Source organism: Protopterus annectens, chromosome 2.part0 (assembly GCF_019279795.1).
Source record: "Protopterus annectens isolate FY-2018-M chromosome 2.part0, PAN1.0, whole genome shotgun sequence".
In the NCBI taxonomy this organism is placed as follows: domain Eukaryota; kingdom Metazoa; phylum Chordata; order Ceratodontiformes; family Protopteridae; genus Protopterus; species Protopterus annectens.
Window position 1 is genome coordinate 805,778,176 of NC_056728.1, and position 23,500 is coordinate 805,801,675.

The 23,500-nt window shown below is 39.6% G+C and overlaps 1 protein-coding gene across 2 annotated transcripts in view; it reads left to right on the forward strand.

Moving 5' to 3' along the window:
• Positions 1-23,500, forward strand: part of PTPRD (protein tyrosine phosphatase receptor type D) — a 6,523,893-nt gene that overhangs the window by 6,248,538 nt on the left and 251,855 nt on the right. For both annotated transcript variants that reach the window (XM_044061085.1, XM_044061086.1), the window contains 2 exons: positions 15,288-15,329; positions 15,830-15,927. In XM_044061085.1, coding sequence (XP_043917020.1) covers positions 15,288-15,329; positions 15,830-15,927 — 140 coding nt within the window. The remainder of the gene's footprint in view (positions 1-15,287; positions 15,330-15,829; positions 15,928-23,500) is intronic.

The window sequence follows — 23,500 nt, forward strand, 5'->3', positions numbered from 1 at the left end:
ATTGATGGTGTCTATCTTGAAAAAGAATTGGGGAATATTACACCAAGCATAGCATATAAAAGAGGATGTAACCTAAAAGCTAGAAAGACAAAAAAATACCTTTAGTAAAAACAAGGGAATGAATAAGTGTGGGTCATGCCCGTAATGTAGGTACATAGATATAGGAAGTAAATTCCAAAAAATGATAGAAAATTTATGTCTGCACACAGGTTTGATTAACTCTAAAATGTAGTGTATCTGAGTAAATGCCAGGATTGTGCTGGATATGACATAGGTAAAACAGAGCGAAGAATAAGGGACAGGATCTATGAGCATATGTATAGCATTAAGAAGGTAAAAGAAACTAATGTTTTAGCAAAGCAAATACAAGATAACCCAGACTACACATTTAAATTTAGGCTGATTGAACAAATCCAGATGGGAGAACTGGGTGGCAATTTAAACCTATTGTTGGAAAAGAGAGAATTATGGTGGCAATTAAACACAAATGCTTGTTGTTTTACTGGTTGTGTCTTTTGAAGTTGAAAAATATTTTACCATGAAAATAAGTAGGATAAAAATGAAATATAATGTGTATTTTAAAGGAATGCTTGTCTTTGATAAGTGAATACTAAGTTTTATACAATATTTTTACATTATATTATATTTAATATGCTAAGTGAATTATTTTAATATATAATATGGAGGGTTTTACTTAGCCTTTTTTGAATGCCATGTGACCTTTAGTTAATTATATAAAAGAGGAAGGGGAGGAGTAGTAAGTTGTCTGAAGAAGTTTTACCTATTTGGTTAAACAAATGCGCTAACAATAACAGTTCAGATTTATTTGCCTGGACCAGTCTCCTGTACATATGCATACTTGTTAGGCTGCATCACCAGTTGAGGTTAAGGAGGTTTCTGTGCATTTACTCTTAAGTAATTTAGTAATTACGAGGTTAAAATGACTGTACAGTGGATCAAAAGGTAAAGCGTATGTCAGGTTCCACTTCTGTGACATACATGAATTACATAGGTTCATAGGTTCATACTATGTTATCTGCCCTAGGGCATTTACAAGCCTAGCCAGAGTGTGTTTGGCTTTTGCCACCCTTTGATTTGAGTTTGCTGTGCCCTTTTTAAGGTTAGTTTACTGTGCCTCTGTCTAGTAGTGACACAGAAGTAATCCCCGGGGTAAACCTACGATCTCCCATCCACTCGTCAAGATTCCTTTTGAAGAGAGTCAGTGAGGGGCTCTGCCTAACATTGATTGGGAATTTATTCCAGAGCGAAGGGAGCCTCTGGGTTATGAATCTGTCCCTCCAGCATGTCCTATTTATTTCTGTTCTGAGGTTCAAGTCCCTTGAGCGCGTAGCTCTAAGGGATTTGGATTTCCTGAGGTGGAGCATGTCCATTAATTCCTGGTTGGACATAGCTTTATACGTCAGGCATAGATCGCCTCTAAGTAGGCAGTATGCAGCTGAGTAGAGCTTGAGTTTCTTTAACCGAGCAGCATATGGCATCTGTTTGAGTCCCTTGATCCTCTTTGTGAGGTACTTTTGGGATCTTTCTAGTTGCTGCAGGTGTCAGGTAAGATACATCTCAAATGGGGCATTGTATTCTGTTATGGGCCTGATGAGGGATGAATAAAGGGGCACGATGACCTCTCTTGATCTAGATGTGAATCCTTTCATGATAAGGTGGGCTATGTAGAAGGTCTTTCTAACCACTTTGGCAATGTGGTTGTCGGAGAGATTACTATCGACTTGGGTCCCCAGGTCCCTAATTACTTCCTCCGTACTTAATGGGTTACCACCTATGTGGTAATTTGTGGGCACTTTGTTTTTGCCAAATGGTATGACTATACATTTTTTGGCATTTAGCTTTAGGCCATGGCTCTGGCACCAGTTATCTGTCTCTGTGAGACCCTTTTGAAAGATGCTCATGTCAGCTGGAGAGTCAATTATGGCGCCCAGTTTTCAGTCATCTGCGAACTTGGTCAGCCACAGTACTCCCATGTTAGCCTGTACCTCAGAAAAATATATACCAAACAAGAGAGGTCCCAGGACTGAGCCTTGTGGGATGCCACTTGTAACTGGTTTCTAGTCTGACATGGCTCCAGCAATTCTGACTCTGTGGGTTCTGTCTTTGAGCCAGTTTGCAACCCATCTAGTGACATAGGAGTTTATATTTAAGCTGGATAGCTTATCTGTGATGCCCAAGTGGGGTATTGTGTCGAATGCTTTTGCGAGATCCAGGTAGGCTGTGTGGACTACCTTCCCTTCATCTATGGCCTTGGTGACTGTTTCAAAGAAGTCGACCAGGCTCAAGAGGCAGGATCTGCCCTTAACAAAGCCGAATTGGGTAGGATCTAGTGTCTGTAGGTCCCCAATGTCTTTGTTTATGAGTTCCATGATGATCCTCTCCATAGCTTTGCAGATTAGGCTAGTCAGGCTTATGGGGCGATAGTTTCTGGGGTCCATAGAAGCACCACCTTTGTGGAGTGGGACCACTGTTGCTGTACGCCATTCTTTGGGCACATATCCTGTAGTAAGGCTGAGATTGTACAGCAGCTTTACGTGAGGGTTTAGTTCTTCTTGGAGTTCATGTAGGATGCAACCCAGGACACCGTCTGGTCCCATTGATGCTGTTTTTTGCTTTGGAGAGGGCGGCTTTCACCTGAGCATCTGAGATGTTAGGGAGGCAGCACTCTGCTGGGATAGATATTTGCTCTTTTGGGGGAGGGGGGAGATGTTTGCACTGAACCTGTCTGCCAGGATATTGGCAATGTCCGTAGGTTCCGTGTATTTTTTGTCATTTTGGATCAACTCTGAACATATCTGGGAGTTGCATCCCAGGTTTCTAACATAACTGAAGAAGGCCTTGTGATTATCTTTAGTTTCCTGTGCAATTTTTCTCTCAAAGCTGGCCTTGGAGGATTTTATGAGGGGATCATAGTTTTTTGCTAGTACTGATCAGAGATGCCTTCCCTTTTAGGGATTTTGCTCTATCATGTAGTAGCTTCCTCCTTCTGTTGTACAGCTTATTTATGGCTGGGGTCCACCAGACTGGACGCCTGCCTTTGGAAGATTGGGTCTTGGTTTTGTTTGGGATAGCATGATCCATGCATTCCTGGAGGTGTCCATAGAATGCGTTTATATAGGATTCTGCAGTTTGGGCCGTAGTTTCCACTTGCCCGGGGGCCTTGAAGGAGTCCACCTCAGTTTTGAGAAGTGTGAAGTTTGCTTTTGAGAAGTTTTTCACTGTGGTTTTCTGGGCTGGGGTGGGGTCGGGATGTGGATATCCATTGAGATTAATTTATGGTCCGATCTTACCAATGAGGGGTATACCTCTGGTATGGAGCATAGAGTCCTCATGTTGGTGATGATTAGGTCAAGTATGTTTTCCCCTCTTGTGGGAGTGGTGACTAGTTGTTCCATAGCATTTGAGTTTATAAATTCTAGGAACCTTTGGGCTAGGGTGCTGGGGCTTGAGTAATGCTCCCAGTCTATGTTTGGGTAGTTGAAGTCACCCAATATAATGGTGTTTGGAGAGATCTTTATATTCTCCAGTGTTCTCAGGAAAGCCGAGTGGGATTCCTGATTTTGAGAGGGTGGTCTGTAGCATGCTACAAACTGAAAAGCAGTTTTGCCCACTGTTAGTTGCACATGGATGGTCTCCGATGCTTCGTGCAGCGCCACTAACCTGGAGGTGTGGGTATCTTTGATGAATATGGATACTCCCCCTCCTTTTGTGGATCGTTCTGAGTTTTGGGGCCGAAAAGCATGATATGAGGTATAACCTGGTAGTGCTGGTGTGCTCTCTGGAGCCTTGAACCAGGTTTCTGTCACTGCACAGATATCGATGTTCTCCATACTGAGGAGGGCTTCGAGTGTGTGCATCTTGAGGTTTAGACTTCTGGTGTTTAGCAGCATTGCCCTTAGTTTCTTATTCATTGTGTTGTCTATGGAGGTGGGTTTGTCTTTTAAGCCTTGCCTAAAAAAGGCACTATGGGGGTGGCAAGAGCCTTTGCCAGTATCCGAAAGCCCAGGGGTGACAGGTGCAAGCCGTCCCTAGCGAAGCAACGTGGCTTGTCAAGCATGTCATCCCAGGCTGACAGACACTGGATCCCTTTGAATGACACCAACATTTTAGCCAATTGTTAAAATTGATCATTTTGTCTTTATACTGTGGCATCATTCTAGGTGAGGGTACATCTCTGGGATTGCAGGCTCCATTGATGCCGTTTTCCTTGTAGGCTTAAATGGCAGGATTGGATTAGAGCAATGCTAAATTGTAGTTGGGAATAGTGGTGTGGCTTTGGTGAACAGAACACACATAGACAGTAACACTATGTATTGGGATTGCCTCCCTATGTCACTAGTGATAGGTGGGGTGCATTACATCATATAAATCAAGAAATGTTTAAACAGCTAGTGCAGAGCTTAAGAATATGGTATAGTTAAGGATAAGCAGCCCATTTAAAGGGCTAAAAACCTGTATACATAAGCTGGCTTAAGGTTTTTGTTAACAAATGCTTAACCTTATAAAGTAAAAAAGAACAGAAAAACACAACATGGAAATCCTGGCTGCATGTCACTAAACATCAAGGCGGTTAGTGAAATACTCTGCTGTAGTGGGGGTAAAAGAAAGGCATCATTTTAAATAGACACAAAAGCCAGAATCAAACTGCACAAAGTTCATAGGTGTGTACTAGGCTAATGGCCCTGGAGCCTTTACAGGCCTAGCCCATAGAAGTTTCCTAGCATCGTGCTGCCCAACGTTAGTTCCCAGTGCCGCTATCAAGTAGAGCCACTGCAATGATACCCTGGGTGAACTCTATATTTCCCATCCACTCATCAAGATTTCTCTTGAAGACGGCCAGTGAGGTGCTCTGCTTGACATGTATGGGAAGTCTATTCCAGGGCATGGGCAGTCTCTCGATTATGTACCTGTCCCTCCAGCATGTTTTTGATTGTGGTAATGAGTTTGAGGTCTCTTGAGCATGTAGAGTGGAGGGATTTGGATTTCTTTAGATGTAGCATTTCTAACAGAGCTGGGTCAGACATGGCTTTGCAAGTCAAGCAGAAATCGCCTCTTAGTGGATGATATGAGCCTGAGAATAGCTGGAGTTTTTTGAGTCTGTCCATGTAGGACATGTGTTTAAGGCCCAAGATCCACTTCAAGAGGTACTTTTGTGGCCTTTCCAGCTGTTGCATATGTCTAGTGAAGTACATGTCAAATGGGGCATTATACTTGATTATTGGCCTAATGAGGGAAGAGTAGAGAGAAATGATGACCTCTTTCTTCCTGGATGCAAAACCCTTGGTAATGAGATGTGCCACATAGAAGAACTTTCTGACCACAGTGGCAGTATGGTGGTCAAAGGAGAGGTTGCTCTCAACCTGTGTCCCCAGATCTGTTATAACACCTTCAGTGTTCACTGGGCTCTCATTGATGTGGTAATTAGTGAGAACTGAGTTTTCCCCAAAGGGGATGATGGCACATTTTTTGGCATTAAGCTTAAGGCCATGATTCTTATACCAGTCATTGGTCTCAGTGAGGCCTTTCTGTAGGATGTCTACATCACTTTGGGAGTTAATAATGGCTCTCAGCTTGCACTCATCTGTGAACTTGGTCAGCCAGTCTCTACGTGTTGGCCTGGACTTCTGAGAAGTAGATGTCAAACAGGAGAGGACCCAGGACCGATCCCTGTGGGACTCTACTTGTGACTGGTCGGCAGTCTGTCTGGGAGTCCACTACTTTCACACTGTGGTTTCTGTCTGTGAGCCAATTTACAATCCACCTAGTGATATTGGGGTTGATGCCTAATTTGGTGAGTTTATCAATAACTACTGAGTGGGGAATGGTATTAAAGGCCTTGGCCAGATTGAGGTAGGCCGTATGAACTGCCTTGCCCTCATCCAAAGCTCCGATGACTGACTCAAAGAAGTCAACCAGGTTGAGCAGGCATGATCTACCTTTCACAAAACCAAATTGCATGCGATCTAGAGTTTGGTGATTCCCTATATCCTTGTTAATTAAGTCCATGATGATGCACTCCATAGCCTTACATATCAAACTCGTCAGGCTAATGGTGCGATAATTCCTATGGTCTGTACTCACTCCCCCTTTATGGAGAGGGATGACAATAGGGAGAAAACCTGAGGTGAGGCTGTGATTGAACAGGGCACACAGGTGTTCTGCCAGTTCACTTTGTAGTTCATGTAGAACAGGGATATTGTCGGGCCCCATGGAAGCTGTATTCTTGGCCTTGGACAATGCAGCTTTAACCTGTGCTGCAGTAATGCTGGGTGCCTGGCATTCCTCTGGTATTGTGATTGGTCCTTTGAGGAGGAGAAAGGGGTAAAGTTGGCACTGAATTCGTTGGCCAGTATGTTGGCAATATCTGTTGGCTCAGTGTAGGAGGTACCATTGTGCAGTAACTCGGAACAAACCTGGAAGTGCTGTGGAGATTCTTGATATAACTATAGAAGGCTTTTTGTTTGTTTTTAGTGTCTGCCACAATTCTGCTTTCATAGCTGGCTTTAGAGGTTTTGATGAGAGATCTCAACTTTTTGTTGAGGCTAATAAGGGAGTTTTTCCAGTCTTGGGACTTCACCTTTGTCTGAAACAGTTTTTTCTTTGGGGAAAGAAAGGAAAGTATTCAGTTTTAGTAAAACAACTTGAAATAATAGCTTTAATGGAAATGCAATGTACTGATGCTGTGCCATTAAACTAAGGGAAACCTGGTGCACAGCAATCCATGATAGAAATACAAACATTGAGAGAAACTATGTTTATAGGATGGCTAGAACAGGAAAATTTGAGGGAATATAGCCTGAAATGTATACCTTCTGAGGAACACTGTTTGTAGGAGGTTTAAGAAGGGGAATATGTGAGAGAGAGAGAGAGAGAGAAAGAGTAACCCTATGTGTGATGGGCGGTATAATTGCCACCAAACAGTATGGGTCACAGGGGAAGTTTGAAATGGCATGGCTCTGCAAATGGGTTCTGTACAGAATCCTTCCTCATAGCAAGCAAAAACATATGATGATAAAGATAATGTATTATTATTATGAGAGATAAATATGCCAGAGGAATCCTTTCTGACTGGGATGAAAAAGAAACAAAGTAGATAGTTTACTTAGAACGATAAAGGTGAGACATATTATTGAAGTGGGACTTTAATGGGTCAGATGTTAAACTTTCTTTCATTGCAATTATACTTGTGGACTGGAATCATTCTTAAGGTCCTTCATAGGTTAGAATTCAGGCATCTGGTGCTAGAAGCTTCATAAAAAGAGCAGCCTTGGATTTTGTGTACTCCTATGGAGAGAGAGAGGATCTCAGATGCAGAAAAGGCAGCCATTTCAGAACTAGAGATAATTTAATAGTGAAATCTGCCATTTAAATATCAAGCTGAATCAATGAAGATTTTTGACGTCAGTAGAGCAGATTTTGACAAAATGGGATACTACCTCTTACAAATAGATCAGAATGTAGTATCAAAGAACAGTAAGAATATACTGTTCTTTTCCATCGCAGGTTCAACAGACTCTTGTATGAAACTAGTATAGAGCTAAATAAATAAAAAAAATGTGATTGAAAAGCACGCCATGCTTCAGAAGTACGGACCTCAGGAAGTACAGAAGGAGGCAGAAGTATGTCATTCAGGACAAAATCAAGCATGTACCTCTGTCATGTGAGAAAATGACAAATGACAGAAAAAATACTCAGCCAGTTCAGTCATGAAGAATTTAGCTTTGTAAAGATTCCAAAGTGAGAAGAAAAACAAAAGGAAGGGGGGACAGTGAAGCTAAGTAAAGCAGTTGGGGTGGGCAGATGAAAAATGCAAAGCAGGTTTTCCTAATAGTCACTTTTGCTCAATACTTATGAAGGAGGATGGAAATGTATTGAACCATCCAGTGTAAGTGCCCAAACTAGGAGTACTGGTCCCATGCCTTTCACTTTAAGATAACTAAGAAGTAACTGAAAATTAAACGTGCACGGCAGTAGGTCCCAATGTGGTTTGCCGCTAAAGAGCATACGTGGTAATGCTGCCAACTATCCTTTTAAGAAAGATTCCAGTAGGAGTACCTGAAACATCAAAGCTTGCATTCTTTGTATTCCAAACTTAAGTCCTTTCACACAGCAAATATCACTAACAAGCAAATCCAGTGCTTTAAATAGTTTTAATAACATTCATATTCACTGATACTACCCCTATACTCCTTCTCTTCTTCCTCCTTCTACTCCCTGGTACTCTTGAGCCTATTTCTCCCTCTTACTCCACTTCTTCCCAGGTCCAGAACATTCTCCTCCAACTTACTTTCTTACGTCTTTAGTATCCTCATTCCAGGTAGTCTCCTTTCCGCAATTTACTGATGCTTCATCAGTCGCCTCATTCCCTTCTGTATCCAGGTTTCCACTGCACTACTTCCTGCCCCATCGCTATCACTGATATCTTATCCATTTCTTATTTATAGAACTTCCTCCTGGTATGTTTTGCTCTATATTGAAACATCAGCACTCGAAATGCTGAGTGCAACATGATGAAAAAAAAAAAGATGGAAAATGCAGGAGTGAATCTTGAACATTGCTTTTCTCTTTTAAACTTTTTTTTGCATGGGGTAAGTCTCAAGCACCTCCTGTGTTGTGGGAGGGGGGGCAAGCTCCCCTAGATCACCAGACATATATTCTAACGCTGATATCACCGTACCTCAGATAAAAGGTATTATTCCTAGAAATAGCCAACTCAGATTTAGTATATTTTTTCTGCTGTTCAGACTTCATGTTTCAGGACTAGCTCTAGCAGAGCCCAACATTTCAAATGATTTCCATATTTTATGTTAGCTAGTGTATCAGTTTTACACACTCCTTCATGTGCATTATTTGTTTTATCTATATGTATATCAAGCTTAGCAGTGCCTTGCTTGTAAACTTTATACAATCGATTATTGTATGCCATTTTGTCTTGTCTGCATGTAATTTGGGTTATTTCATGTATATGCATTGGTCTGGATTTCTCTCATTGTATGTCTGTTACTGGACTGGATAGTGGCTGAAAAGGGTCCTAGGACCAGCCCACCTACCTTGTTAACAAATTCAAAATAAAAGTCTAGAGAATGTGATGCAGAGAAGTGTTGTAACAAGGAGTTTGTTCACATGAAAGGATGAGAACCAGATAAGTAACTTTGCAGTCCCTGTTGCAACAGGTCTTTTTCAGTGTCTATTCTAACAAAAAAAACAGAAAGAAAGGTTTTTTTTTTTTTATCCTGATGGAATAAGTTAATCCAGAAAATGACTTGTTCAGACTAGAAATTGCCAACATACAAAATGTTTAGACAGTTGAGAATGAAATTCTGTATTGTTGGAGGAGTGATGTACTTGTATGACAGCTTAAATTCAATTCATGCATGCCAAGTAATACATCTGGCTTTCCAGTCAGAGGAAGTTATATCAACATTAAAAAAGGAGAAAATGTGGAGATAACTTTATTAGATGTTCCAAAGGTAATTAAGCAGCATAAAAGACAAGTAAAAGATTAAACTAAATTGTGAGCATATGGTGTCACACAGAACCTTCAAACACACATTTTAGAAGTGGTGTATATGTTGTGATAAGCAACACAATATTTTCTAAGTTTAGATTAATAGACATATGTCTGAAAGAACTGTAGTTTTTTGTGACTTTTGAACTGACTACATTTTACACTGTTAGATTATCATGTTACTGTTTAAGTCTTTTTCTGTTTTTTTTTTTTATGAATTTAACAGTTCCCTTAATTCTGTAATTGTGTAGGCACTGTGTTATGTTTTATTTTTCCTGTTTTGATCATGTCATTACAGATAGACTTGCCATAGCAGTGCATGTGTTCCAAATACCAGATAGTACTCTATACAAAATATATTCAGCGTAGGGATCCTTTCAGTAAAGTATTACTCTCTGATTAAGACCAAGACAGGTATAGCACAGTTAGTATATGTTTTTTAACACCCTTGGTTGTTGCATGAGAACAATGTACAGTGTACCTTTTATGATGAATCAAAAAACATAAAGGCAATGAAATGTGTGTAATACCTATATAGAATCCATTAATGTGCGGTACAAAATAAGTGCACATATCACAGGAAACTAGTGGTATTAATTTTTCATATGAAAATCCATTGCAATAAAGGGAGTTCGGCAGAATGGACTTTGTTAGTCTCCAAATGTAAAAAAATGAAACTGTTCTTTGTATGGAGAAACAGTGTCAAAATACTGCAGTGTGTTATGCATGCTGTTAATAAGTGTCGTTTAACAGTTATCTGTTGTTCTGACTGAAACACTGTCATGTATTAAGTGTCTTAAATCATTGTCTTATGAGGCTGTAATCTGGAAGCTGTATTCAAAACTTGTACACATTTGGAATCTCTTATGTTTATAAACTCTTCGAACATAGTCTGTACTTAAAAACATTAACCTAAATTTTGATTTTTAGGCAGGATATTGCAGTATCAGGTACCTTAAATGTGTAACAAATCTAAAGGAAGACAAGGTTCATGAAATCTTCCATGGAATCTTCATAAACAGATACCAGGACATGCATTGACTGGCAGTGCTCTGCTTTATAATAAATTCCCATTGAGCTTACTGTAGGTTGTATAGCAGGAGAATGTCTGTATTTGTCGAGTACTGATTAATGAACAGACAGCAGCATGATGGCTTTATCGCTAAAAGTGGGATGATGCACTTTCACCACTGCAACTGTGCAGTTTTATATATTTATTTTATATGTGCATGTGTATGTATATATATATATATATATATAAGTTACAGGGGTATGGAGGGTCTCTCCCTACAATGGGGTCTGCAGGGGAGGTTGCACCCTGCAAAAATAAAAAAAATAAAAAATCAGTGATTTATTTTCATTGATTTTTCCATAGAATAGATTTTGATACATAATTGTGAATCCTATTATCATAAGCTAACACTTAACTGATTTAGTTGAGAGCTGTCAGCTAGTATTAGATGGTTTTATATCCTTTGTGTTGTACTTCTTTGGCTCTTGTCCCATACATGGACTGAGTATGGCTCTTGATGATAATAGTCCACTGTAATGGAGAACTGTTGGCTGGGTATTAAACTAAGACCTCTTTTTAAAAGCCATTGTGATATAATCCTGGTGGAAGTGAAAGAGCTCAGGACATAAAGTACAAGAAGTGCCAGTGCTGAGGTCACTTTGACACCCATCTGGCATTGTTTGAAAAGTTACAGAGAGGCACCATGCATAAAAGTGCAACATATTTTGATATTTACTCTTTTGTAAAGTTCAGTATTCTTTTCCTTTGTCTGTCCCTATGAGTTCCTTAGATTGAAGAAGAAGAAGAAATTTATTCTTGCAGTATTTGTTTTTCCCATTTCTGATGGCCAAAGAAACAGAATCAACATTGTAATTTTATTCCAAATTATTCTTTTTTTATTTTATTTTTCTATTTTTTTTTAACTTTTGTTCATTAAGACATAATAGTGAGTTGTATGTGTGTCATACCTGTCAACCTGGTCACTGACATACATAAGGTATCTCTCTGACTGGCCTGGCAGCTACTGAGCAATTATTGCTAAACATCAGTGATCGTATATTCACGTTCAGTGTTGAACAAGATATTTTGGCCTGCCAGCAAAATAGCAGAACTTTAACAGTACACCATAACATTAGGTAAACAAGGGAATAGGAAGAAAAGTGAATGAATGTCATGTATCAGAGGTAGTCATTACCTTTTCAGGTTTAATACTAGTTTTGGGCAACATAACTGTGTTTACTTAACACAAAGCGACTAAGTAACACAACATGGTTCATTTTCTCCACTGAATTGGCTCAATTGTTCACCTTTGAACTGTTTGTGACTATTCTATTTACAGATGTATGTGGCCTTATCTAGCTAAGGTACTAGTTTCCATTATTTGAATGTTGACTTATTAAAGATTTTATGATGCCTAAAAAAATATTTGGAACATTTGCTGGTATAAAAAAGCATTCAAGAGAATCCTTGTTTATTCTCAGCCCCACCTTTGCCTTTACTTCATTCTTATTGGTCTTGTCTGTTCATCTTTTTGTTGTCTGATACATTAGGACTAATATATCCAAAGCGCTAATGATATTATTGTTTAACACCCTCTACTACTAGCTATCATTTTGAGTAGAAGCAATGTATCCTGACTGCCACGTATTAATTTGTGAAATTATTGTAACTGTTTTGTAGTAATCTTAAAGTACCGTTACTTATTATATTATGCTATGATATATGCCTGCTTTATTGTTTTATATCAGTATTTATTATCACAGCAGAGCATAACATTTTTCTCTCTCTGGGCCACTACTGAAAAATGGATTATGCCCCCTCTGGCACTCCCCAGTTACCAGATATAAACAAATAAATAAATCTGAGTAATTTCTGAAAAATATGATTTTAGCATATTATTTTGTTCCTGACCTTAGTCTTCTTCACTAACCAGTAAGGATGCTCATTTTATCTTATCTTTTACTTGCTGGGTTATGTCAAAGGTCATAGTTCTCTACATGATACCAAAGAGTGAAGGGAATTACTTACATTGTTTTTCTGTAGGAGGGTAACCAGAGTAGCTAAAGACAGAGGACAGGGTAACCAGAGTAGCTAAAGACAGAGGACAGGGATCTTCTTCATATTCAGCCATTGCATTAATGGAAAAAAAGAAAAATGGAATGATTTCATTCTCATATTTATTGACCCAGAGCTGTCATTGATTCTTTAATGTGTTGCTTTTTAGATGGGTGGGGGGAGTCTGAAAATAAGTGCATTCTTCCTAACAGTGGGCCATGTAAAATTGATTGCAGTGTTGTCTGTCTTATAAAACAGAGCAATGCTTCTGAACCCTTCTTTTAGTAGAAGCTTTCTATTCAGCATCTTTTTTATGGTGCAGACTTTCTTTTCCTGTTCTTTAACGTTATTATTTGTTTCTGTGTCATCCTTTAACTATGCTAAATCCATGGCACCTCTAGTTTCTCTCTCTTTCTCTCTCTCTCTCTCTCTCTCTCTGTCTGTTTCCAACATCTCTGAGTCGCCTGGAAAGTTGAGTCACTTATAAATCAGTTTGTAGTCTACTAGAGAGCTCAAATAGTTCAAATTGCAAACACTTGAAAGCAGCTTTGAAAGCCTTTGTGATCCCTTTACCTTTCACTGTAATCTGATATTTCTGAAGAGTAATTTCATTTAAAGAAGTATCTATGAACGGTTTACTCTTAGCTTCCAGACTCGTTAGTAGTCTACTTGGAGTATGTATGCCAATCATATTCAGTGTGCATTTTGCCAAGAAGGTTGCTGAAAATGTCTGTCCAATATATTTCTTACATTTTAGTGTACCCTTAGTACGTTTTGTTGATTTGATTAATAAAAATGATAAACATCCACAAAACTGTCAAAAAGTAGGCATCTTCATTTTATGTTTGTTCTGATTTGTTGCTCTAGACTTCTGAAAAGAGAATAAAGTTAACATAAACCTTTATTTATGAAAATGGTAACATTGCAGAATGTATGTTAGCAGTGATAGATGTCACTAACCAATACATTTTCAATGGAAAAATGAATACACTGTTCTGAATACAGCATCCAGAGCTTAAACAATGTTGTCTGTATCATTAGAATGGTCTCCTGCTCAGATGTTACTAACTTGTATCTCCCATCTCCTACTGGCTTTCCTTTACAGCGTTGAGCAGTAACTCAGTCCCCTACGCCTCCCTGATTGGCTCTGTGTCTTCCCTCTCTAGCCAAACTACCACTCAGTCCATATATGATAATAACTCTCTCCCAAGATTCGCTCGAAAAGGTCTAAACATCTTTGTCTCAATTGTTTTCTTTGTTCAAACACTGTACTGCATACATCAGTCCACTACCATTCACTGACTAATCTTAATAGCTTCAGAGTTTGGCTTTGCGCCTTCACGCACATATACTTTTCATTTGGGGCACTTGAGATGGATGAGAATAGTTCAGTTCGCACAAGTTTGTCACCTGTGAGAGAACAGCTTTGGCAGATGCTTCCAGGAAGTTTTCAGATTCGACCCAGTCATTATTAAAGTCACTAGTTTTGTTCTTAGTTACACTAAAGATCGGACTACAACATTTCCTTCCACCACCAAAAGTCCAAACTTGTGGATCTTAAGTCCTCCAGGTACATACATTTCATGTTTTCCTGTAGAAATATTTATGTAGTTGTAAGAGGTAATGCATAATTTTTGGATTTGTAGGTTTAAAGAAAACATAATGCACCTATGGTACAAATATTTATAAAACTTTGCTACTTAATGAAGTATTTACTTTTGCAGGTCTGCACACGGTCAGGTATATTATCCAACTAACTGCAGTCTGCCCATCCCATATGAATGTGTTTTTCTTTGTTGTATTGCAAATAAGAGGGTGGCATTCCATTCCCTGGAACCCAGATGAACATGTTTTAACATTTGTGTGTATAAACAGCTGTATGGTGACAAACTGTGAACTGAACCACACCGATTCTGCTTTCAGTCCCCTGCCTCGTCACTGGTTTTCTGTTTAGCTCCTCTAGTTTTGGGGTGCTCTAGCACAGATTGTCAAGCCAACTGCATGAATTGAATCAGTCACTTATTTTGTATTGAATATTATACCAATGTCAAACAGACTAAAAAAAACATATTTTTTTCCAGTGGAGTGGGATTGCAAATAACAGAGATGCATAATGAATGGGACATCTTTAAAATTTGTATTTGGTACAATGAAATGCAGAAGGCAAATTGTGTTGCTAGTAGCCACTTCCCTTCCCTAGACAAAGATGTTTACACCTGAAGTAGATTGTAGGAGATGTTTGGGGGGTTTATGTTGGGAAAACTTAACATGTTTGTGGTAAAACATTGTTTTGTAACCTGAAGGGTGTAGTTGTTGAAGTTAACAGGCACTTTCTTTTGTTTGCCCAACCCCCTGCATCTACAATCTGCTTTTAGTGGAAACATTTTTGAAGCTCTGGTTGTCTGTTGTCTTAAGTGTGTCTCCAGTGATTGTTGTCTGAAATAAGTGGTGCATGTTACAAAGTCATGCTGAAATGTCATTGTTGCATGCCAATGTGTTGGTGACTTCTGACTTAAAAAAACATATCATTTTCATAGGAAACTTGATTCATATTTTGAACACAAACATCACTTAATCAGACATCCCACCATGGTGCATATTTATTTGTCTTTTTTAATTATTTAAATTGTCCATCTTATTTTTATTTTCTAAATTACACAACTTTTATTTATGCCACCATTTCCTTTGCAGGTTCAGGTGTATCCGGTTACCCTGGTAACCTCCATTCTTCAAGTTAGTTTGTCTTAATTATGCATCTGCCACTTCTGTTTACTGTCAAGAGCTGTTCTTTCCTTCCAGGCCTCTCTGTTATCTGTCTCTTAGTTCACCTCACATCACCTAATTGAACACTGTTTCCATTTCACACATAGCAGGACAAGGAGTTTGAAACGACGTAACAGTCGTTACTCAAAGCAGAAGTCGATAGGCCTAACTGTTGCATTTTTTCTTGCCTAGCTAACTTCATCTTCTCATAGCATAATAACTCTTTCTTTTACAATAGGAATGCTAGCTTTGGGAACATGCTTGGTGACTTTCCATTGGCTTCAAAGCTGTTGTCTTCTGAGCATGTCCTGCTTTGAGTAACCAAACTTTCTGCCTGCTTTTCTTACATTCAGCATCTTTTTTACTTACATATGCCTACCTGCTGTAACAGTTGACTTTGCTGACATGAAAGGACTATACTGATTGGTTTAATTTCAGGTCTGTCTTCCTTTGTTTTACTGATTTGTTAGGTATGGCTAGTCATCCACCGATCCCAATCTTGGAACTGGCAGATCATATTGAAAGACTGAAGGCAAATGACAACCTGAAGTTCTCCCAAGAATATGAGGTATGTGTTTTATAGAAAATGGTGTTATAGCAGAAATGTAGCTTGGCTGTTAGGAACTAGGTACTAGTAACTAGCAATGGACCAGGTAGGTCAAGGCAAATTAATGGATTGCTTCCCTCCGGTTAATCATTAGGTAATGGTGATGAAAACGTTCAAAAATTTAAGAGTTGCAATTGTGGTTGTCGATATTATTGAAGTAATGCTTCCTTTCTGGTATTAGTTTTTACTTTTTATGTACTGGTGTAAACATTAAGGGAGACTTGCTGTTAGCCTAGGATTTTTGAAGAAATGTTGGATGTGTGAAAGCCAGCCAAATGAACCATACTTGCTTAGTGAGAAATTTCAGAATGCACATCTTTGAAAATATTACAGCTTTGGTTTGACATGGTCGCTTGCTTTTTTGATAATGTCATATGAAAACACAAGAGACTGTAGGTTGTAGATATTAAAACTATGTGTCTGTCCATGGGTAGGGCCACTAAAATATGAATATCAACAATATATATTTCAATTTCCATAGCCTGGCATTCTTTTTAACTATAGTTGTTACATCTGACATACTTTTTTACAGTTTTCAGTGAGAAGGTACTTTATCCTTGTATTTTCATATGTCAACAAAAATAAAAAATATATAGTTCCTGTTCATCACTCGGTTACAGTGACAAAACAACACAAAAACTTTCTTACATTTATTTATTAGCATCTCCCATAACTTAAATTTAATCTTAGTTCCGTCAGAGGTGCTTCATTCACTATTCTGTTCTAGTAATTTGTGTGATATTTTGTAAAGACTCACTGAATTTTGCCATTTTGTAATATTTAACAAATATTCAGCTGATCTCAGCACAATTTCCAGTGACTAAAACGTAGGAGTTGAGACAGATTGTAAGTCAAAGATCTAGTTCATTATTTGTTAGCGTTTCATGCACCAGACATGCTTAACCAGCTACAGTCATGCTGAAAGCATGCTACAGACATGTTATCACATGAAGTGTCTGTTCTGTAACATGTTTTGTGCTTAATCATGATTACGGTAGCCAGCGAAACAAAAGTTATTAAATATGCAAGTGTAGTATCCATCATCCTTGTTCTGAACTTCAGGGAAGTATATCATAGAACTGGGATTTATATGTGGTTCTAAATAATTTGCAATCATATTTTTTTCTTATAGTGAAGTATAATTTTGCTCAAAACTTCAGCTTGGGTATAAAGGTATTGCTTTTTTCTTTCTCTCATGTGAGTTTGTGTTCGTATCTGTGAGTGTGTGTGTGCACGCGCACTCGCGCGCATGTGTGTGTGTGTGTGTGTGTGTGTGTGTGTGTGTGTGAGAGAGAAGTGGACGTTTTTCTTCTTTTTGCATTATTTCCTGAAAGATCCAGTCATGGAAAAGTTAAATGCATATTAGATGAAAAGTAGAGATGTCTCAAAAGCTAGCATAACTGCAGCAACAGTTGGCTGCACTGCTAATGTAGCTAGCTACTGACCCCAAAAATGTGTTTTCTGTTAAAAATATGACCAAGAAGGATGACCTGGACTCTTACCTGGTGGCATTTGAGTGTCATGCCACCAAAGGGAATTGGAACTAAGCAGACTGGGTACAAATTCAATGATCCTGGCATACAGAAGAGGCACAAGAAACTTATAAACTCAAAAAAAAAAAAAAATCCCTTCTATTTTTGACTGTAACCTCAGTATTTTTTTTTTCTCTTTTTTAACCAGAATTGTTAAAATGTTAATCACTGTAATCTTTTTGTAATCTGTGGGTGGAGCTTTTCTCCCCAGGACTCCATTGAAAATGGGTTATTTTGGCCCAATGGACTATCCTGGTTAAACAACTGCAAACACCTCTTAAGTGTATGATTCCTGATATGTAACTGACTTCTCATTATTTACTTTGCTACATTCCTTCTTAGTCTGTATCATCATCTGTAAGTTTCATCACTAGCTTGTATTATTTGTAATGTTTGCTGTATTATTTGTAATTTTTTGCTTGAATCTTTTATATTTGTATAACTATCATATTTATATTTGTATAACTATCATACAACCTACTGTAACATTGATTGTTTGGAGCTTTTCTGCCCAGGACTCTATTGAAAACGGGTTCATTTTGGCCCAATGGACTATCCTGGTAAACCAACTGCAAATAAATAAAATAAAATAAATAAATAAATAAATAAATAAATATGGACATGGAGGAAACTGATTTTGTGGAATGTGATACATTTAAAAAGAAATGTTTGACTTGAACTGGAATCACCTCTGAAGTACATGCAATGGCATTTTATAGTTGGAGTTTTAATGTTTGTAAATTGTTAAGAGCACAAATGCACAATTAAAAACACATTTTACAATTATGACTACAAACTCATAGCAGCAATAAACTGAAATGTTAGAAATTTTAGCAGTAGATAAGTTTAAAAGAACTCTGCCCCAGACATTTTAGCAGTAGATACGTTTAAAAGAACTTTGCCCAGGAATGTAAGAAAATGGACATTGCAAAGTGACTGCAAGAACTCTATTGCACTTCCCATCCCATAATACCCTGAATCCTAGTGAAAGCCAAGGATATAAAACCAAACCTCACACTAATAAGCCCTTTCTGACCAAGGCAGCCTTAGTTTATCCTCCTTTTATAGTTGAGGAAAGAGGACCTATGTCTCTTACACAAAAGTTCTACCTTGCTAACCCAACATGAGAGCACTATGGTACAATCCACTCAGAAGTTTTACACTTGCTGTCTGGATGCTAGATCCCTGATTCTTCATTGGTAGAGTTTCTCTTTCTAAGGTACCATCGGTCTTTAAGGGGTCTCAGATGTCAGCTGCCAAATCTTGCCTGGGTCATTGATTGAGCTTTTCTCCATGGTTTCTTGCTACACCTCACCTGAAAAGAATTCTCTTAGACCCTTATTGCCTAAGCACTTTTGTTAACTAAGGGCATTCTTATGCTTCATTATAGATGCATCTGTCTGCCTTTTAAGCATGTTTACCTAGAGATCCACCCATACCTCCTCCAGTAGCAAAACTCTTGAACAGAATTCAGCATTATAGATCATACAGCAAGCCAGTTTGTCTGCCTAAAACTTGAACTACATCTTTGAGAAAGTTACACTCCCTTGTTTTAAACCAGTCATTCACTGTGCTCTTAAGGGTTTTTCTTGGAAAACAGTTTTCTAGTGGCATTACCTGTGCTGGCAGGGACTTTGAACTGCAGACTTTGAGGGTCAGAAAGGTCTAAACCATTTTTCACCTGAGGTCCACATTATCCTTTATACTGTAGGTGGTCGAAGACTTAGCCTTGACTCAAACTGCCCAGCTGCTAGTATTCTTTCCTAAGCTTCAGAATATAAAGAGAGGCCCCTACAATGCTATTTGTGCACATTTAGCTAAGATATTACTGCACTGCAAGCAGATATCGTAGAAAATCAAATCATTTATTTATCTTTTTCAGACTTGGAAAACTAGAAAGACTGTTATCTAAACAGATTGTCTGCAAATGGCTAGCTAGCAAACTGTATTGCATTCTGCTATGATTACCATGAGAAGATCTTGCAAAGATAGGTCAGGGATTTTTCTGCAAGATGGCAGCTGCTACTGTTGTCATCTTCAGAAATGGTTCTGCTCAGAGCATCTGTAAGGCAACTACCTGGATTTCAATACACACTTTTTCCAGGTACTGTAAGTCGGACCTTATTTCCTTGCAGAATAGAAGGGTTTGCTGCTACTTTAGTACACTTCCATTTGTCATGAATGATGCTGTAGCAGTGATCCCTCAAATGAGCAGATTACAGCTGGGAATACCCTCCCATAGCAGTACGTCTGAGTACTAGAATCACTTCTACAGTATGGACTCTCTCCCTTTATCACTGTTCATTCTTTCCCTTAGAAGGCTTTTTACAGGAAAAGAGAGAGTATTTTTTGTATTCCTATTTTTTCAGTATGTGTTTAGTGTCTTAGGAGGTCACAGCTGACCTCTTACCCTGACACTTTCCACATGTTGGGGTTGAGCTAATTCTGTAAAAGTATAGTACAGTTGTGTAAAGTCTTACCATAGCAGTAGATGTGCTTCTCTTCACTGTTGCAGTATTCGGTACTTAAGGGATATCCCTTCCTGGGCAGCCAGTTGCTCGGCCAGTATAGATAAGCTTGAAAAGGATCTTGTTTGCACCGTATGTCACTTTTATCCTTCCCACACAGAATTTAAGGCACAAAAGGGGCACACGGGCACAACTACACAGAACTGAATTGCCCCAGAAGAGAACAACCATCACATGACAAAGGAGTCCATGCACATCCAGAAGGAAGAAACACAGACTAAACAAGAGGGGGTTGGAGGGAGTGAGTGAATACTGCAGTAGTGAAGAGAAGGGCATCCACTGTTATGGTAAGATTTTACACAACTACACTATGTGCTTCCATATTACCATTGCGGTATTTGGTACCTAAGGGACCTTGAGTAAAAAAACTCAAGAAACAGAATGGGAGGTTGAAGGCTGAGAAGAGCCCTCAACAAGCCTACACAAAATGGTTTCAGAAAAACTTGCTCTGGCCCTAGAAACCATATCCAACTTATAATGCTTAGTAAAGGTATGCACTGAAGACCAAGTAGCACGTTCAGGGATGGAATTGGTGTCCAACCCCTTGAAGAAAGCACCAGAAAAGGGAGCAGCTATAGTGGAATGAGCTTTAACAGAAGCAGACAGAGATTTCCCATTAAAAGAATAACAAAAGGAAATGGCCTTAGATATCCAGGAAGAGATGGTTTGCTTAGAAACAGCCCAACCCAAAGACCTGGGATGAAAGGAAACAAAAAGCTGATCAGATTTACAAATAGTCATAGTTTTCTCCAAATAGTACCTAAGCTGACTATGCAAATCCAAGTTATGCAGGACCCTCTTAGTAGCTCTGAGGAGAAAGGGAATAGGAAGGGTATTGTATCAACTGATTCAAAGGCGACTTATTGACTACCTTGGGCATAAAAGAAGGATTAGTATGAAGGGACACTGTTCCTGCGGGGGGGGGGGGGGGAGGAATGGCCATCAGGGTCAGGAGCTCAGATACCCTCCAAGCAGAAGTAAGAGCCAGCAATAAGACAGTCTTCCAGGTACAATGTTGCAAAAAAAGCAGAATCTGCAGACTCAAAAGGAGCCTGAGTCAGTTTTTCCAAAACAAAATTAAGGTCTCAAGGAGGAGAAATAGGCTTCCTTTGAGACCTAATATGCATGATGCCTTTAAGAAATTGCTTGACCTGAAAACGAGTAGTCAAAGGAGGATTCAAAGGCTGGCAAGCAGAAATGGCTGACAAATGAGTCTTCACAGAACAATAGGCCAAGCCAGACAGTAGCAACTCACACAAATAAGAGAGAACCAGAGGGATCCCCACTGAAAAAGGGTTCTGATTATGAGCATGGTACCAGACTGAAAATCTGTTCCACTTGGACATATAAGATTTTCTGGTTGAGGGTTTCTTTGCCACTTCTAAAACCATGAGCACATCCTCAGAAAAGAGGTGGCTGAAAGGGATCAAAACCCTAGCACCCACAATGTCAGTTACAGAGTGAACAAGTGGGGATGGATGAGCCACTTCTTGTCCCGTGTGAGGAGATACAGCTGATGTGGTAACATGTGATGACTGCCCCTGGACAGATAAATTAAAAGGGGGAACCAGTGCTGTCTCAGCCAAAAGGGAGTCACTAGCAAGATTTCTGGGGAGTCCAGCTGGATCTTCTGTGGGACTCTTGGAAGTAGCGGAAGAAGAAGGAAAACATAAAGAAACCTCCTCATTTGCAGAAAGGATATGGAATCTGTCTTCCAGGCCAGATGGCATAGCAGTCTGGAACAGAAGAGAGACAGCTGCCTGTAAGGAGGGGGGAGCAAAAAGAAATACCTGAGGAATACCCTACCAATGGACAATGTCCAAAAACACATCTCTGTGAAGCATCCTTTCGTGAGCCTGCATTTTGGACCTATTCAGAGAGACTGCCACAAGACTGCACTCTGAAGGAATGTACACTGCCTGAAAAGTTAACTGACAACTGAGAGCCACTTCCCAAGCCTGAAGTGTATCCTTCAGAGGAGGTAAGATTTCTAGCCCTCCTGCTTGTTGACTTACCACATCACCATAGTGTTAACCTGTGTACACCTTCAAGGGGCAGAGAGATAACATGGGGTCAGAATCAGAGCCCTCATCCCTTTGATGTTGATATAGTCTGACTTCTGATGGGGAGGCCAAAGACCCTGAACATCAGGTGACCATTGCTGAACAGCTCTTTTGAAGGGACTGGAGACTGAAAGGGCTGGTTGAGAGTGAACTGTCAAATCCACCACTCAGATTCTTCTTGAGACAGGGAAGGAGAGGAGCACTGAAGTCTAGAGGGTGACTATGCTGCAGCCAAACCAGCTTGAGGTACCACTGAAGCTTCTGCATATGCAGTCTGGCAAGAGGAAACATCAGAATATAAGAGGCCATGAATCCCCAGGCTTGAAGAAGCTCTGTGGCTGGCTTTCCAGTCAGAGGAAGTACAGAATGAAAGGAGACTGTCAACAAAAATACCCTTGAAGGGAGAGGATGTTGCCAGTGGCAATATCTGAATCCTGCCACCCGGATACACATGATCCTGAGTGGGAAACAGGATGGACTTTTGGAAATAGTTAGCAAACCCCAGACTTTGAAGAAGAGGGATGGGGATTTGCAGATCCTGCAAAAATTGACTGGGAGGAGGTGCCTGAAGCAATAAAGGTAAGGAAAAAATATGAATATCTTGGAGCCTGCAGAAAGCAGTCACAGGAGTTAGGTATTTTCTGAATACCCGTGGGGCAGTAGAGAGGCCAAAGGGCAAAGCAGAGAACTGAAAATGAAAGGAAGGCACAGAGAAGTGTAAAAACTTCCTGACGAGATGGTGAATAGGGATATTAATGTAAGCATCTTTCAGAGCCAAGAACACCAGAACAGCTTGGGGGTAATAAAAGAGGAAACAGAGTTTGAAGAGTAAGCATCCAAAAGGAAGGGATCTTGAGAAAGGGGTTGAGCTGGGAGAGATACAAAATAGGTCTCCCAAGTGCCCTTCTCTTGAGGAACCAGGAACATCCTGGAATAAAAACCTTGTCCCATTTGGGAAGGGGGAACAGGTTGACTGCTCCCTTGGCTCAACAGGGACTTTTGAACCTCTGGTAAATGAGGAAGTTGCCCTAGAGGAGGTTGAGAAATACCAGAAAAAAGAGGGAGAGATTTCCATACCTTGAAGTAACCCTGATGGATGATAGAAAGAACCCAAGAGTCTGAAGTGATGAGATGTCAGTTCAGAAAACAAAGGGAGAGCTGGAGGGACAGATGAACCTGGTCTAAAGGTAGGGGTGGGGTAGGGGGTGAATTGTCAAAAAGAAGCAGGCTTATCAGATAAAGGAGGCTTCTGGGCCACAGAAATCTGAGAAGCATTAACAGAAAGGGCCTGCCTCCTGCCCTTCCTGCCCTTGAAGGCCTGTCAGGGTTGCAGCAGAAGAGTCAGATTTAAACACTGGATGACCTATAGAGCTATTATCTGCTTCTAGAGGGACATTTGGTGGAGGCTGGA